At 42.1% G+C, this 16,668-nt stretch overlaps 1 protein-coding gene across 7 annotated transcripts in view; it reads right to left on the bottom strand.

Moving 5' to 3' along the window:
• ANKRD12 (ankyrin repeat domain 12) overlaps positions 1-16,668 on the bottom strand; it is an 88,373-nt gene that overhangs the window by 8,255 nt on the left and 63,450 nt on the right. For 5 of the 7 annotated variants that reach the window (XM_069957768.1, XM_069957767.1, XM_069957769.1 and 2 more), the window contains 3 exons: positions 15,525-15,667; positions 6,260-6,407; positions 977-5,466 (listed from right to left, as the gene is read on the bottom strand). In XM_069957768.1, coding sequence (XP_069813869.1) covers positions 977-5,466; positions 6,260-6,407; positions 15,525-15,667 — 4,781 coding nt within the window. Of the gene's footprint in view, positions 1-976; positions 5,467-6,259; positions 6,408-15,524; positions 15,668-16,250; positions 16,614-16,668 lie in introns of those variants that run through there. The other 2 variants (XM_069957772.1, XM_069957773.1) reach the window with 2 other exon arrangements.

Raw genomic sequence — 16,668 nt, 5'->3', positions numbered from 1 at the left:
GCATCACCACGGGAGCGAGCGGCTCTCTGATCAGCACAACTCATACTATGCTTATACTATGTAAATGCTAGTACTCCCTGCAACAGAAGGAGGAGGACTGTCTTCATGACAAGTTACATAAAATGAAACAGAAGCATAAAACACCTATTAAAAGGAGTACTCTCCTCCCCCCTCATTCACACATTCATATAGGATGTCTGGAAAAGTCATCCACAATCCACAAAAATAGCACATTTTCCACATTTTTTGCAGATCTAAAAAAATGTGAAGGTGTAAATTAAACTGATCCGTATATTTTACGGACTTTACAGGTGTTTCTTCTGTAAAAACTATGGATGCTCTGATAGACTAAGAATGAATGGTGAATCCAGAATGCGGATCAGTACAACTATGGACAGTGTGAATAGCCCAATAGAAATCAATGTGCCCTAGATTTGTCCGAAACTCTGGATCTGCAATTACGGAAAGGTTTCATATAAAGACCTATATTTATTTATTAAAGGTGGCCAGCACAAGGGTGCAGTGCTCACTCACTCAACTCATACCAGTCTATTGTCCTTGGCATTCTTTGCACTGGAAGATGCAGTTCCTGTGCCATTGCTGGACCCATGTGACCCCGGTCTCTGACCTGCTGCATTTTATTTTATTAATAATCAATGCAAAAATCCACACAATTCCAATTTAATACATAAAAAATAAATAAACGTTATGGTTCATAGGTTATTTATAGTCCCCTTTGGTTCATTTTAAGGGCTGGTCCACTGGGCAATATTTGCGCCAGTACCTACCACAACACAGTAGTTATATGCTTTAGACGGTACACATGTACGACCTGTGCCCTCTCTCGTTTTGTTCAGCAGGTTGCAGTTTTCTATTATCTAACATCTCCTTTACCCTATCTGCTGAAAACACTGTACAACAATATGATGCAATATGAATAATGTTATATGACAAACGGTTTATCCAAGAGGCTTACCGTTGGTATGCAGAGTTTGCTGAAGGGGTTCCCATCGAGCAGATACGAACCATTAAAGGTCACGTATTCATCATAGTACTGTGGTGCCTGAGGGATAACACTACACAACATCTTGCGCCTCTCCTCTACCTTCTTTCTTATATGGAGATACTCAAAGTATGGATTTGCCCTCTCAGACTGATATGGTTGAATATCATCAAGCTTCAGAGAATCTACAACGGCTGCTAAGGACTGCTGTGTCTTTTCTTTAGCTTGTTGTATAGAAGGATTGACCAAACCTGGCTGAGGCACACGTGGCATCTTTCTTTTCCGTGGATGATGAACTTGGACATCATCATCTTCAGATAAACGAATCCTCCCCCTTAGTGATATGGATGTTTCAACAGTATCCTTCTCTGGAGTGTTTGAATAGGACGTTTGCATCTGTTTATTCTGACTGGCTAACATATTGGCCCGATTTCTTGTAATCCTCTGTGGAATCTCTTGTGGTTCAGCTTTCAGTTCAGCATTTTCTTCCACTTCCATTTTAATAGACTGACTAAATTTCTGCATCTCTTCTTGAACAGAGAGGGTATTATTTTCAGATGAACATTGCACTTGCTCTGGCTTTTTCAGTGTCGTATCTCTTGAGTGCACAGACCGGTTGACTGGAAAATGTGAATTGTCTTTAGGGGTTTCTGCTGTTTGTAATGTTTTTTCCAAATCACAATTACTTTTATTGTTGGCTACTGGAGGTGCCACATCCTCTGAAATGGGTTTGCTTTCTTTGCTGGTGCACTGTAAATCATCTGTTTTATCAGTCACATTTTCTTTTTCCACAGCACTATTCCGAGAGTCCCCTAGTACTTCATCTCTGTTTTGTGCTTTATCAACAACACAGTCTGAGTTTACAATTTTAATCTTTTCAACTTGATGTGTGTTCTCTAAAGATGAATCCGGGGACAATGCAGTCTTGACTGCTTGAGAAAGCTTTGGATCAACCTCAACTATATCTTGTCCTTTGACACATTTTGCGTTGGCACATACACTTTGCTCTTCAGTTACAGTGTTCTGTATTTCTTTTAAATTGGTAAGCTGTGTAAACTTTGGGGAACTCTGTGTTTCAGAAGTTAGAGGATTTGTGACACTAGAGCAAGCTGTGGTAGAAGGAGACATACAAACTTCATGCGTGCCTGTTTTAACGTTTTCTGGCCTAGAAGTGTGAGAATCCGGTGATCCTTGTTTATCTTCCTCAGTAATGGTCGTAGACTCATGCTCTGAACAAACCATTTTAGCAGATTCAGACTCTGGAAAATTTGAAGGCATTACTGTATGACAGCTTGGTTTATCTGCTGGGGTTCCCTCAGAACTCAACTGTGTTTCTGGCTTTAAAGCATTCGAATCTAAAATATGCTTACTAAAAGGTAAAGATTTTCTACTACTAGGATGGCAAGTATTAGGGAGATCTTTCTCTGCCGGGGAAAGTATTTCTGATTTAGGAGACATGCAGCTATTTGGCATCAAAGGAGCTGCCGCTAAAGTTTCTTGTAAAGTACTTTCCAATACTGTTGAAGGTGGTTTTATTTGTTCCACAAAAGTAGCAGGCATGCTGCAACGCCTCACTTCTACAACTGGCCTGCATTCACCTATTACCAGTTTACTATCTTCAACTGAGACTGACCTGAGATAATTTGGGAGCAGTCTATTTGTCACGGCTGGTTTAACACGATCAGGCAGCTCAGGAAGGCTGTCCAATTCTCGGTCGTGAACAGCCGGTGACTTTGCACTTGGCAAAAATGGTGACTGAGAGAAAGACATTTGAGAGTCTGAACCTTCAAGAGTAAAGTCTGAGTCATATTCAATTGTAGGTCTTGGAGTTGTCACAGTAGCATGACAAGAGTCCTCTGAACTTGCAACTGAAATCATAGATATCGATCGAGAGCTCAGTCCAGTTTTTTCACTCTCTGATCGAGGAGACCTAGTAAGGTTGTTGTTCTCTAAAATTGTGAGAGTCTTCCCAGTATGCATCAGATTCTTGCCATCAACAGACTGTGACCTGCAGCTTGTAGCATCTTTTAATAACTTCTCTTTTGTACTGACATCTGACATTTCTGAACTTTTGGATCTCATCAGTTCTTTGCTTTTAGAAGGAGTTTGTGCATGTCTCTGCTTTTCCTTTACCTTACCAAGTTCTGTACTGTTCCGATGCCTAAGCCTTTCTTTTTCCTTTTGCTTGATTTTTTCTTTATGCTTTTTGTGCCACTGTTCAATTTCTAGATCTTTGAGGCTTAGCATCCTTTCAAAACTTGTTTGCATAAGGTCATCATTAACCAGACGTTTTTCTTTAGGTCGAGAATCTTTTAGTAACTGTAATTTTGGTTTAGATTTCTCTGCTTCAGCCTCTTTTGGTTTAATTTTCAATATATTTGTTTGTGTTTTGTCTTTATGTTTGTCTCGTTCTTTATATCGATCAATGTCCTTTTCTTTATCTTTCCTATCTCGCTCCTTGTAATCTGTAATTTTTTGTTGCTCTTCTTTGTTCTTTTCCTTTGCTACTGACAGTCGTTCATGCAGTATTTTGCTGTTTTCATTGTTACTCTGCTTTCTGTCCTCTTGACTGTACTTCCCACTAGTCCCGGCAGTATATTCCGCTTCCTTAGATTTTTCTTTCTTTTTGTATTCCCGTTCCCTACGTTTACCTCTGTCAAATTTGCTTGTATCCAGATCTTTATCAGATGGCTTGAACTTTTTATCTGAAAAACCTTTTTGTTCACCAATATGCTTCTCCTTTTCACTTCTCTCACCCTTTTTCTCCATTTTATCTTTTGACTTTTCTCTACTGGAAGAGGGGTTTTTAATTTTGTCATTTTCTTTTTGTAAAGACTGTAGATGGATTTTGCACTTGTCAGAGCTTTCATGTATCTCCGCTTTCTCACATTTGTGATCTTGTTTCACTTTTTTCTCCTTGTCAGAACTTTTTTTATCCAGTTTATCCATGTCTTTTTCCTTTAATGACAACCTTTTATCATTTTTTTCTCTGACTTTTTTTTCTGTGTCTGCTTCTCTTTCCAAATTTGAAGACTCATCCTTGTGAAGCAGGTGTGATGAAAAGACATCGGCTTCTTTCTCAAGGAAAATACTACTATCTTTTTCCTTTTTTGTGGTTTCCTCTGGATCATCCTTAGAAATGTCTTTGTTGTCATGAGTCTCTTGCGCTCTTTCATCCCTTATTGGAGTCTTTTCCAATTTGTTTTTTTTCTCCACGGATGTGCTTTTGGGCTCCATGCTCAAAAATTCATCATCATTTTCATCACTTTTAAAAAAGTTTTCTTTCCAAAATTCTCTGTCGAATTCAATATTTGACACTCTTTGTGAGTTTTTATTGTTATCTCTATGTTTGCTTTTCTCCTTTTCTGCATCTGGCTCCTTTTTAAGTTTGTCCTTTTCCCTTTCTTTATGTCTTACTTTGTGCTTTTTTAGAACTTTGCCTTCTTTGTCTGCTTTTTTTGCAATACATTCTGGTGTCTCATATGAGGGGCTCTTGTCATCTTCTTTACACTTCGTAACAGGCCTCTCACCATACTCTGTAAAAAAGTCCTTTAGATGCTTACTTTTTTCCTTATACTTAGAAAATGTGGTGCTTGAACTTTCCAGTGCATATTCAGAGTCTGGGCTCTGGTCATAACGGAATAACTCTGGCTGTAATGAGGACTCTGACCCGCCTGGAGATGAAACACACATTTTAGTGTTCTCTTGTTTTAGAGGTGTTGACTGCTTATCAACCAATGAATATGAATGTTTGGGGGATTTGCCAGGAGTGATCTGTAGTAAATGTATTGACCCTTCATCCTTTGTACACAAAGACTTCCTATATACATCCTCATCTCTGGATTTGTCTAAAGAATCTAAGGCAGAAGTCATTACTAAATTTACTACTTTCACGTTTTCCTTTTTATCTTTTTCCTGTTTTAACTCCTTGTTCTCCTTGTTCTTACTTTGATTTTTTAATTTTCGCTTAACTTTACCCTTCTCTTTCTGTTCTTGTATGACAGTGAACTCTTTCTTTAGTCGGCCTTCAGAATTTAGGCTTTCTGATATTAATCCCACCTTCTCTGGCAATAAATCATCATCTGAGCTATCAGAGCTTGTGAAAAGTAGTCGAGAAGATTTTGGTTTTCGACTTTTAAACAGTTTTGGAAAATCTATTTTCTCTTTTTTTACATAAAAGTTCTCACTTCCTTCACTATTCTCCTTTTTCACATCAATCTTGACCATTCGCTTGTCTTCCAGCATTTTGCCAATGTCTGTATCATCTTCATCATCATCTTCATCATGGTCATCGTCGTCATCTTCCTCCTCTTCGTCTTTAAATTCATATTCATCAAGACCTGGAGTACAAGGGGTCCCTTTAGGGACATGTTTGGTTTCACTGATGAAAGACTCCTTGTCACCTTCTGAGTCCAAGTTCTCTTCTACACTGGACAGATTGGTAAAGTGTGGCTCCTCAGAGTCTGAAATGTTAAAGGAAAATATAGATTACAACAGTAGTATGAATCGGAAGCATCCAAAAATGGCAAATTCTAATACACACACATAAATGCACACTTGCATCCCTCCTCTAACCATATAATAAAATTTCCTCCTCTTCCCTGTATATGACTAAAGTGACATCTAGCACATTCATAAGTAATTCTCTCACACACAGGGATGCCTGTTGGTAAAGTTCCTAGTTGCTCAATGGCGATTATGCTGCATAGTTTTATCCTGCACAACTTTCCATGTCAAGAGTGAATTGCACTGTAAATAAACCTTTCACATAGCTTGTTTAGAAAATATATTGTTTTCAAATACTGCAATTTATATAGGTATATTTAGCTAAAATATCGGAACCAAATTATGGCTTTCCTTTTTGAGGAAGCAAAAAATAAAAATCACCTAAAAGAGCCAAAACTTTTCATGCCATTAGGAAAAGCAGCCAACACAGCTAAGAGCTACATTTTTGATTAACCATTGAAGAGAAGGGTTTTAGATTATTCCTGAAGTTGTAGCTGGACACAGTTTAAAAAAAAAAAAAAAAAAAAAAAAACACTTAAAAAGAATATAACCTCTGCCATTCAGAGGCTAGTTCTATTAAGGAAGCCACAAATTACCTTACGTTTTATCACAAAAGTTCTCTAAACTATAGAAAAAAGAGCTTAGAATTCCAGTGGTTACTGCTTCTTGGTCTTTTGGCTTATTCAGATTTCAAAGTCACATGTCATCTGCATCACAAGATTTATGTACACAAGAAGTAGTTCTGCATACCCGTATAACTATCATCATCATCCGAAAGGGGCACTTCTCTCTTTAGTAACTGTTCAAGTTCTTCTGTCTCAGCCACATCAATTGGCCGGGCACCATGCTTGTTGGCTTGAAAGGCATTCCCACCATGACGGAGAAGTAACTTTACAATCTTCATTATTGAGGTAATAAAAAAAAAAGAAAAGAAAAGAAAAAATAATGAGTGTTATAATAACTGGGTAAGAAATATGTGCTCAAAATGTAATACAAAAAAGCATTAGATAAATAAATATACACACACACAGATATATCTCTATCTATCTATATCTATTATACATACACACGCGATGTGCTTGGCATTAGTGATTATAGCCGACTCTTATATCTTGAAGGATATAGGTTGTGAATATTGAAGGTTGGCAGTTTATAGTAAGCCTGCCCCTTACCATACACATTTTGCCAAGATCACCAGAAGAGTCTGTTGCAAAAATGCTTTTCTGTTTCTTTGGAGCAATCATAGAACCATTTGACATATGACATTTAGCTCTAAGCAACAGTGATTTTTCTCCAGTAACTTACACTGCAGCTGTCCTAAATTTTATGTACGTATGTTAACATAATGACTGCTCATGAATATTTATATGGAGTTCCACCCTAGTTAAGCCCTTTTTTAAGCAACTGATTGGTCCGCTTATACTATGCTGAATCTAATTGAGTCTAAAAGGTTGGCGCTGCAATGAGCAAGATGACCAAGCAGACACAAGTGGTCCTTTTACAGAGACTGAAAAATTACCATCAACTATCAATTAGTTATATGGGAAGTCTGTGCAGAGTTAAAATTGGTCTTGCAATACCTTGGTTCAAACCATTCTGCCCATAGACACCATTTACATTGGAAGATGTGCTTTTGACAATTTTTCCAAGCTGGCACGTTACAATGGACAAGGATCAGAAACTAATATTTTTGGCTCGTTCATTCGCAGCATTGGCCCATTTAAAAGGGCCTTAAAAGGGTTATCCTAGAAAAACATGGCTGCTTTTAGAAACAGAAACTCACTTGCCTTCAGTAAAGGTGTGGTTTTGCTGCACAGTAACATTGAAAGTAAAGCCCTATTACACAGAGTGATTATCTGCTGAAGCAGGCCCAATCGGGGCAGATATCACTATGTGTAATAAAGACAATGATCAGCCAAGAAGTGAGCAATCGGTCACTCGCCGGCTGATCCTTTTCTTTCAACAAATTTAAAAATCATTGGCCCCTGGCTGTGCATCGATCCACATAATATAAGCAGCCGACGACTGATTAAAGTGGTATATACAAAATAAATATATGTTATGCTTATCTATTCACATTTCCCCAGTGTCCTCCTGCAGTCTTCATTACACTGATTTGACTGCTGTCAAATCAGTCTCCCCAGCGACATCCAGCTTAGCCAATCACTGGGTGCAGTGTTGTCCCGTCTTGGTCAGTAATTGAGTGGTCTGTCACTGCGTAGACGAGTTTGCCAGCGACTGCAGTCATTAGGGGAAGCAGAGGCATGGCAGGAGGATACCGGAGGAGCGTGGAGAAGTAAGCATAACTACATCTTTATTTTTTTAACACTTTAAAGAAAGAGCTGCACAGACATCGCTAACAATATCTGTGCCGCCCAGCCCACACGATTATCAAGCTGTGTAATAAGCTCCGCAGGTGAGCACAGACCTAGCAGAGAAGCACTTGCTTACCCCATGCATCAGGCTGTCTAATACGGCCTTTAACCCCTTAACGACATCGGGTGTAAATTTACGCCCTCGCAGCCTGGTACTTAACACTATAAAGTATAGCACGCCATCTCTGCTCGTCGGCACGGGTGGTGATTAACACCTCTCCCCCCCCCCCCCCCCCCGTGCCGCCGATCGCTGCTATCGGCTGATCAATACAGATTAGCCGATAGCAGCTGAATACAGCTTTCCGGATCATCGGTGACCCGGAAAGCAATGGCGATTGGTGCTGTCCGGGACAGCACCAATCGCCATTAGTGTGCTACAGAAAGATGGCGCCGATGCCACCCCCACGATCGCCGTGATAGGCCGGCCAGTACCGACCGGCCCATCACGGCGATCTAACAGTTAAAAAGTGTCCGGCCGGGTTCTGCACCGGGTGCAGAACAGGTGTGTGTGGTGCAGGTGTACCATACTCACCTGATCCTGGCCTCCGGAACGAAGATATGCGGTCCCTCGCGTCCTCTTCTCCTTGTCGCCGCCACTTCCAGGTTCGTTCGTTCTTCGTCGGCTCTTCGGGCTTTTCCGTCGCCCCCATCTTCGGCCATCTCCGCCAGCTCCATTCTACTGCCCCCTAGCGGCTGATCAGTGTATATTATACACTGATCATTTGCTTTAGGGTAAAAAGTTGTTTTTTTTTTCCAATTTTTTTTTTTTCTTTTTATTCACCCTTACACTGCTGAGTGCTAATCAGCATCGCACGTAAGTGCGCCGCTGATCAGCAACTCCTTTTTGGCGTAGGGGCATTTTTCCCCCCTATATCCTACCGCCACTGTCTGCTGATAAGTGCTGCACATATGTGCGACATTTATCAGCAGCTTCTTTTTTGGCGTAGGGATATTTTTTCTTACTGTCAAAAAAAAACGTAAAAAAAACACTACATTACACCACACTACACAAAATACGCATACGTTATTATTGCCTCAGACACTGAAACAGCTAGTGAGGATGAATGGGGGGATCCTTCTTTCCTCCATTCATCCTCATCATCCAGTGACGTGTCTGGGGGTAGCGTAGCCCCCCAGACACGTCTTTTCCGCCAGTACCGTCCCAATAAGAGATGACGGTATGGCGTGAAATTCTCCAAACTCTGTGAGAGTACCTCAGGGTACACTTACAGATTTAGGGTACGTGCACACTGCGGAATGGCGAAGGATAACCCTTTGTGCATTTCGCAGCTGGCACCTGCCGGCGGACTGATGTGGGCGTGCGTCTCCCCCAGTGTCATAGACTCCATTCATTGCACGGGCGGATTCCATCGTCCATCCAAAGAATGAACACATTGGTCGGAGAGCGGAATCAGCCCGTGCATAGAATGGAGTCTATGACACGGATGGAGACGCGCGCCCGCATCAGTCTGCCGGCAGGTGCCAGCTGTGGAATGCGTGAAGGGTTATCTGTCGCGATTCCGCAGTGTGCACGTACCCTTAGAGTGTATGAAGGAAGGGACACCCGAATCCTGCATACCCCCGCCCCCCCCCCCCATCCTCGGAGTTAGTGGGAAGATCGTTCGGGAACTGATCTTCCGACTGCTGGATAAAGGTTACCACCTGTACGGGGATAACTTTTATACCAGCACCCCCTCTTCTGGTCCCTCGCTGTCCGAGCTACTGTGGCTTGCGGCATGATCCGAATAGATCAGAAGTAGTAATAGAGCCCTAATATTTAGCATCCATGGAGCGGACCCAGCGCTTCTGGATATGAAGGACGACGTATCGCACCAGGGCAACATTTTCCAGGTGACGTCCCCCACACTGGAGAACGGGAGAAGAAGTGCAGAGTGTGACACCTGTCCTGATCACCCCGGCCTCTGCATACTGGATGGCTTCAAGGCGTACCACACGTCATTGGGGTTCTACATTATCTAAATTCTTCCCCTTATTCCTATTTAAGGGGTCACGTTGATCCAGGATTATTCTGATTGCCATTATGGAGTTGGGAGGAATTTTTTCCCAGTGATGAGGCTACTGTCGTCTGCCTCACAAGGGTTTTTTGCCTTCCTCTGGATCAACACAGGTTGAATTTGATGGACACCTGTAATTTTCAACCTTATAAACTAATAATTGGCCTAATACCCCCAAATAAATTAATAATTGTCCCTTTTCCCCAGCTAAATAGGTATGGCCGCCATTCCCATTAGAGGATGCCATGATGCAATTACAAAGCCTCTGTGCGGCCAGGACAGTAGAAACCCCCCACAAGTGACCCCATTCTGGAAACTACACCCCATATGGAATGTAACAAGGGTGGCAGTGGGGATATGGCCCCCTGGTGACGGCCACATTTGGGACGTGAAAATGAAAAAAAAAAGGTAATTTTTATTTTCACACCACATGTTCTACATAAGTGCCAGTCACCAGTGGGGTCCATATCCTCACTGCACCCCTTGTTAGATTCCTTATGGGGTGTAGTTTCCATAATGGGGTCACTTGTGGGGGGTTTCTACTGTCCTGGCCGCACAGGAGCTTTATAATTGCGACATGGCCTCCATCCTCCATTCCAGCCTCTACATGGCGCTCTGTCCCGTTGGTGGCTTGCCCTGTGCCCATATGGCAAATTATATCCACATGTGGGGTATTTTCGTACTCAGGGGAAATTACCCTACACGTTTTGCGTTCATTTTCTTTTTTAACCCCTTGTAGAAATGGAAAAAAATCAAGGCTAGACCAACATTTAATGTAATTTTTTTAATTTTTTTTTACTCTAAATCATTGATCTTGTCATGATTTTTTCATTTTCACAAGGGGCTAAAAGATAAAAAAAACAAAAAAAAAAACAAAAAAAAAAATGTGTAGAGCAATTTCCCCTGAGTACGGAAATACCCCACATGTGGACATAAAGCGCCATGCGGGTGCAGGGTAAGCCTCCAAAGGGAAGGAGCGCCATTTGGAGGCTGGATTTGGATGGAATGGATTTCGAGGGGCCATGTTGCATTCAAAAGGCCCCTGTGTTGCCAAGAAAGTTGAAATCCCCCACAAGTGACCCCATTATGGAAACTACACCCATCAAGGAATGTAACAAGGGGTGTAGTGAGCATATGGACCCCACTGGTGACGGGCACAAATGTGGAACAATGTGGCGTGAAAATGAAATATTACATTTTTTACACTATAATGTTGGTCTAGCCTTGAATTTATCATTTTCACAAGGGGTTAGAAGAGAAAAAAAAAACCAAAATGTGTAGAGCAATTTCCCCCGAGTCCGTAAATACCCCACATGTGGACATAAAGCACCATGTGGGTGCAGGGCAAGCCTCCGAAGGGAAGGAGCACCATTTGGATTTTGGAGGTTGGATTTGGCTAGAATGGATGATGAACGCCATGTCGCATTTACAGAGCCCTCGTGCTGCCAAAACACTGGAAACCCCCCACAAGTACCCCATTCTGGAAACTACACCCCTCAAGGAATCTAACAAGGGGTGCAATGAGGATATGGACCCCTTGATGACGGGCACATTTGTGCCATGAAAGTGAAAAAAATGAAAATTTTGAAAACTTTTACGTCACATTATTCCACATTTGTGCCCGTCACCAGTGGGGTCCATATGCTCACTGCACCCCTTGTTAGATTCCTTGAGGGGTGTAGCTTCCAGAATGGGGTCACTTGTGGGGGGTTTCCAGTGTCTTGGGAGCACGAGGGCTCTGTAAATGCGACATGGCCCTTGAAATCCATTCCAGTGAAATCCAGCTTCCAAAAGCCAATTGGCGCTCCTTCCCTTTGGACGCTCGTCCTGCGCGTGCTTGGCACTTTATGTCCACATGTGGGGTATTTACACACTCGGGAGAAACTGCGCTACATGTTTTGTGTTTTTTTTTCCCTTTTATCCCTTTGTGAAAATGAAAAATTGAAGGCTAGAACAACGTTTTAGTGTAAAAAATACTTTTGTCTTTTTTCACGCCATATTGTTCGGAAAATCTGTGAAGCACCTGTGGGGTCCAGATGCTCACCGCACCCCTTGTTACATTCCTTGAGGGGTGTAGTTTTCTAAGTGGTGTCCCTTTAGGGGTGTTTTTTATGTTTTGGCACCCCAGAGCCTCTGCCAACCTGAAGTGGTACAGTCAAAAATGACCAAGTGTAACAGAGGCGTTGAAATTCACTAGGCGCTCCCTTATAGCTGAGGCTTGTGGTTGCGTCAAATAGCGCAATAGGGCCACATATGGGGTATTTCTATAAACTGCAGAAACGGGGCAATAATTATTGGGGTGCATTTCTCTGGTAATAGGTTTATAATTATGAAAAATATTGGATTACAATAAAATCTCTGCACAGAAAATTAAAAATTTTCAAATTTCTTACACACTTAGCTTTTATTTCTGTGACTCCCCTAAAGGGTTAAAACACTTTCTGGATGTGCTTTTGCAGAGTTTGGGGGGTGCAGTTTCTGAAATGGGGTGCTTTGTGGGGCTAACATACAGTCCCCTCAAATACACTTTAAACCTGAACAGGTCCCTAAAAATATCTGATTTTGAAATTTTACTGAAAATTTGGAAATTTGCTGCTAATGTTTTAAAGGACAACTCCCGCGCTAAGGAAAAAAAAACAAAAACCAATCAGAAACCTAGCTTTTATACTTATCATCCCTCCTGAGCTGTCACTGTTTGAATTTCCCACTGTCTGTGTACCTTCTGATTTCTAGTCTTGTTCTTCATTTCTTCCTTGCTTCCTGGTTTCAGCTTCCCATGATGCACTTTGGCTGCTGTGACAAGCTAGCCCCCTGCTGTGACACAGCAAGTGCCTGCCCCTCCATTCACTACAACTCCCATCATACACTAAACATGACCCCCTCTCTGGCTCTCTTCAGTCAGGCTGCTATATACACACACTGAAGCTGCACACACATACTTTCACCTCACTGTAGTGTACATTCTGCAGGATGGCCGTCCCTAATTAGGTCAGGGCAGCAGGGGAGAGATAAGACGTCTGTGTATCTGACATGTCGGGAGTGAGGAGAAAGATAAGCAAGTGACATCACTCACTCACTCACTGAGTCCACTCCGCAGCAGGAGGGAGTATGGGGGAGGGGGTCCTGTAGCTGGTTATGTGCCGGGAGTCAGTCGAGTCATTATTGAGTTGCAGAATGACAGATGGCTTACAGTTGCTCAGCCAATGGGAGCTGAGCAAGCCTAGTCACCTGACCAGGCAGGGGAGGGGGAGGCTGGTGTAACAGGACCTAGCCCCGCCCTCCTGCTGATGACTCATCGTCACTAGAAGGAGCTGAGAGAGCAGCCTGGTGACGACAGTAATTAGGTATGAAGGAGTTTCTTACACTTCCTGGTGGGGGGTTGAGGGGGGAAAAGACAGGGAAGGAGGACAGACAGGTGATTGAAGTATATTACAGTGTTATATAACTTTGTAATGTGCTTCAATTACTGAGAAAAAGTTTTTCATGGGAGTTGTCCTTTAAGCTTTCTACTGTCTAAAAAAAATGAAAGATAGTTTAATAAATGCCGCCAACATAAAGTAGACATGTTGTTAATGCTATTTAATATATAATTTATGTGGCATAACCATTTTCTGTATAAGTAAAAAAGTTTCAAATTTGGAAAAATGCATTTTTTAACAATTTTTCACGTTATTTTGGTTTTTTTCATAAAGATTTGTTATAAGTATCGACTCCAATTTACCAGAAATGTAAAGTACAATACGTCACGAGAAAACGAGAAAACAATCTCAGAATCAGCCAGATAGGTAAAAGCATCCCGAAGTTATTAATGAATAAAGTGACACTGGTCAAATTCATAAAATTTGTCTCTGTCCTTAAGGCCATTTCAGGCTCTGTCCTTAAGGGGTTAAAGAGCTGAACTGTAACAACACACAAAATCTGAAGATGGGTGGTGGTGGTGTTTGTTCAAGAAAGTAACTGTGTTTTCTCTAGTGCTGCATAACCCATTTAAAAACAACCCTTCAGGCTTATGCTCTTAAAAGTAAAAATCACTGAAAAGAAAATAAATGGTGACAAGTGCACTTTGAAATCCCATAATAAATTATTAGGTGGCTGAGTTTGTTAAACACTGGAGAAAAATTGAAGTTGACCATAACACGAACAATACTATGGATAGAAAATAAAACCAGCACTCGCTTTACATTATACAAATATTTTATTATTGATCTATTGATTTAATTAATTGATTAATTTAGGATTAGTTCACATCTTTGTCACAGTTTCTGAAAACCATGGCACAAAGTTACACTGATAAGAGCGGTTTCACAGGCAGCGTACCTTGGCAGTGTTCATGGCAATATTTCCTTCAGTTCAAGCCAAAGCCAGGAGCCGGTGCAAAACAAATGGGACTAATTTTCCATCCTACTGGATCCACTTTTGGCTTTAGCTCAGAACACTTGATGAAAAACTGCCACAAAATGCTGTGTGTGAAGCCCCCTTAAAGCGACTCTGTACCCACTGTGCAGTCCCCCAAACAACTTATATCTTTGTGTAGCTGAAGTGAATTCCTTTCTGGTGGTCTTTTTGCAAATGCTGGTGGTGCTTTCTTGAGGGCAAAAATTTAACTTTTATTGGTGTCTAGCCATGTCAAAGAGGCGTGGCCTGGAGCGCTTGTGCCCTAGGCGAGCGCTGCCTATATGGTGTTGCTCTCCGTGTCCCCCTGCCTGCCGTTCCGCCCCCTGTCCGACCACACATTGTAAGCTGTCACTGCGCATGTGCCGCTGTTCTCCCTCACGGTGCATCTGCAGTGACACTGGCGGTTCCATGCTGCCTCTGTGGTGTGTCCTCCCCACACCTTCCCTGCCTATCCTCTGCCTTTCGCCACCCCCACCACCACCACCTCAGTGACACCCTCTGCCTGGATGCGCTTCTCCTCTTCCTTGCACGTGCGCCATTGCGTGTCGATTAAACACAGGCGCAATGTCGCATTAGGCTAGGAGGAGAAGGACAACGGTCACATCACTGCGCCTGCGCCGGATCGCATGTGCAAAGAAGAGGAGAAACAGATCCAGGCAGAGGGCGTCACTATGGTATGCGGGGAGGTGGCGACAGGCACAGGAAAGGTGGTGCAGGGCCAGGCGTGTCACTACCATGGGGTGGCGCAGGAACAAAACACCACAGAGGCGGCGCAGGACCACCACAGTCATTGCAGATGTGCTGTGACAGCTTACACTGTATGGTCGGATAGGGGGCAGAATGGGGGGCGGCGCTGGCCTAGGGCATGAGCACACTAGGTCATGCCTCTTTGACACGGCTAGACCACAATAAAATTTAATTTTTGCCCACAGGAAAGCACCAGCAGCATTTGTAAAGAGACCATCAGAAAGACTTCACTTCAGCTACACAAAGGTATAAGAAGTTGGGGGGCGGCTGCACAGTGGGTACAGAGTCGCTTTAAAGAGTCTGATTGGTTTTAATGAGACATTGTTTGGACAGGAAATGTAGCGCTGCATGTGGTCACATCTTGTACCCTCAAATATAATGCTATTCCCGATGGTGGCTTCTAATACAGCCTGCCATATACAGAATCACAGTGAACAGAATCTTAGTTGTATTACTAAATTTTATAAGGAAGGAATAACTTACATCTCTGTGTCCACTGCTCGCTGCGTCATGTAGAGGTGTATCATCATCAAGCCCTTGGGTATTTACATCAGCTCCAGCTGCTATTAAAAGCTTTGCAACATCATAATATCCCATATTACAAGCTTCATGTAGAGGTGTCCAACCTGAAAAGGAATTATTTTTCACAAGGATTTATCGCTGTAATGGCCTTGAACAGAATAAACTTAACAATACTATACTATACACTTTGGTAAGATGCTAAACAACCTCCCTAGATGTAGATGGTTTTGCAGATGTGATGGATTTGTTAATCATACTGTGACCTGAATTGTTCTACCCTCCACTTTCCTCTGGTTTCTTACAAAACATAATGCATTTATTTATAGCACTTGGCACGTTTACACATTTATCCTAGCTGGGTGTATTAATACAAAAAAAAAAAAATCATCAAGTGTCTCAGACTTGGCAGAGTGCCTTCAAATTATCTGTAAAAGTAACTGCTGTGAGCAACCGCTTACATCTAACAAAAATGCATGACACAAGGACGGCAATGACAAACTACTATATTTCCTTTACAAACTAAACTACTTTATTTACACACAATAAACTCAACACACAAAGGCAATCGCCAGAATTTGTGTCAACTTGTATAAAAAAATAAATAAATAAATAAACCAACACAAAACACAGCTACATATTTTGCCTCTTAGATACTGTAATGCTGGTCTCTAAAACTGTGTCACATACCATACAAGTCACAGACTTCAGACTTCCTAGTCTAAAGGTCCCCATATACCTTATACGTTTTTCAGCAGTGTCTGCCACTCAACGAGATCGTTCCCTTGTACAATAAGGACGGGAGACGAAACATATAACAGACGGGTAAACAATTGTTTAGCCATCAGTTATTTAAAGAGACTGTCAGTAGACTGATGCTGTCCTATCTAAAGGTAGCATAAACCAATGCCAGAGTAGCTGAACAGAATGATGTATCACTTTACATTGTTCTGTGTAGCTAATTTGGAGCTACCCTCCTGAATAACATGGACAATAAGTAGTCCTCTCCATTATGTGCGGAGCCGGTAGTCCTGGATATTCATGAGAAGTAGAAAACTCCGCCAATCAGCTGCTGATTGACAGTTAAACTGCCTATACACAGCATGGA

The sequence above is a fragment of the Dendropsophus ebraccatus genome, chromosome 2 (genome assembly GCF_027789765.1).
Source record: "Dendropsophus ebraccatus isolate aDenEbr1 chromosome 2, aDenEbr1.pat, whole genome shotgun sequence".
Taxonomy (NCBI): domain Eukaryota; kingdom Metazoa; phylum Chordata; class Amphibia; order Anura; family Hylidae; genus Dendropsophus; species Dendropsophus ebraccatus.
The sequence above is the reverse complement of the archived record's forward strand: the minus strand, read 5'-3'. Positions and strand labels throughout refer to the sequence as shown.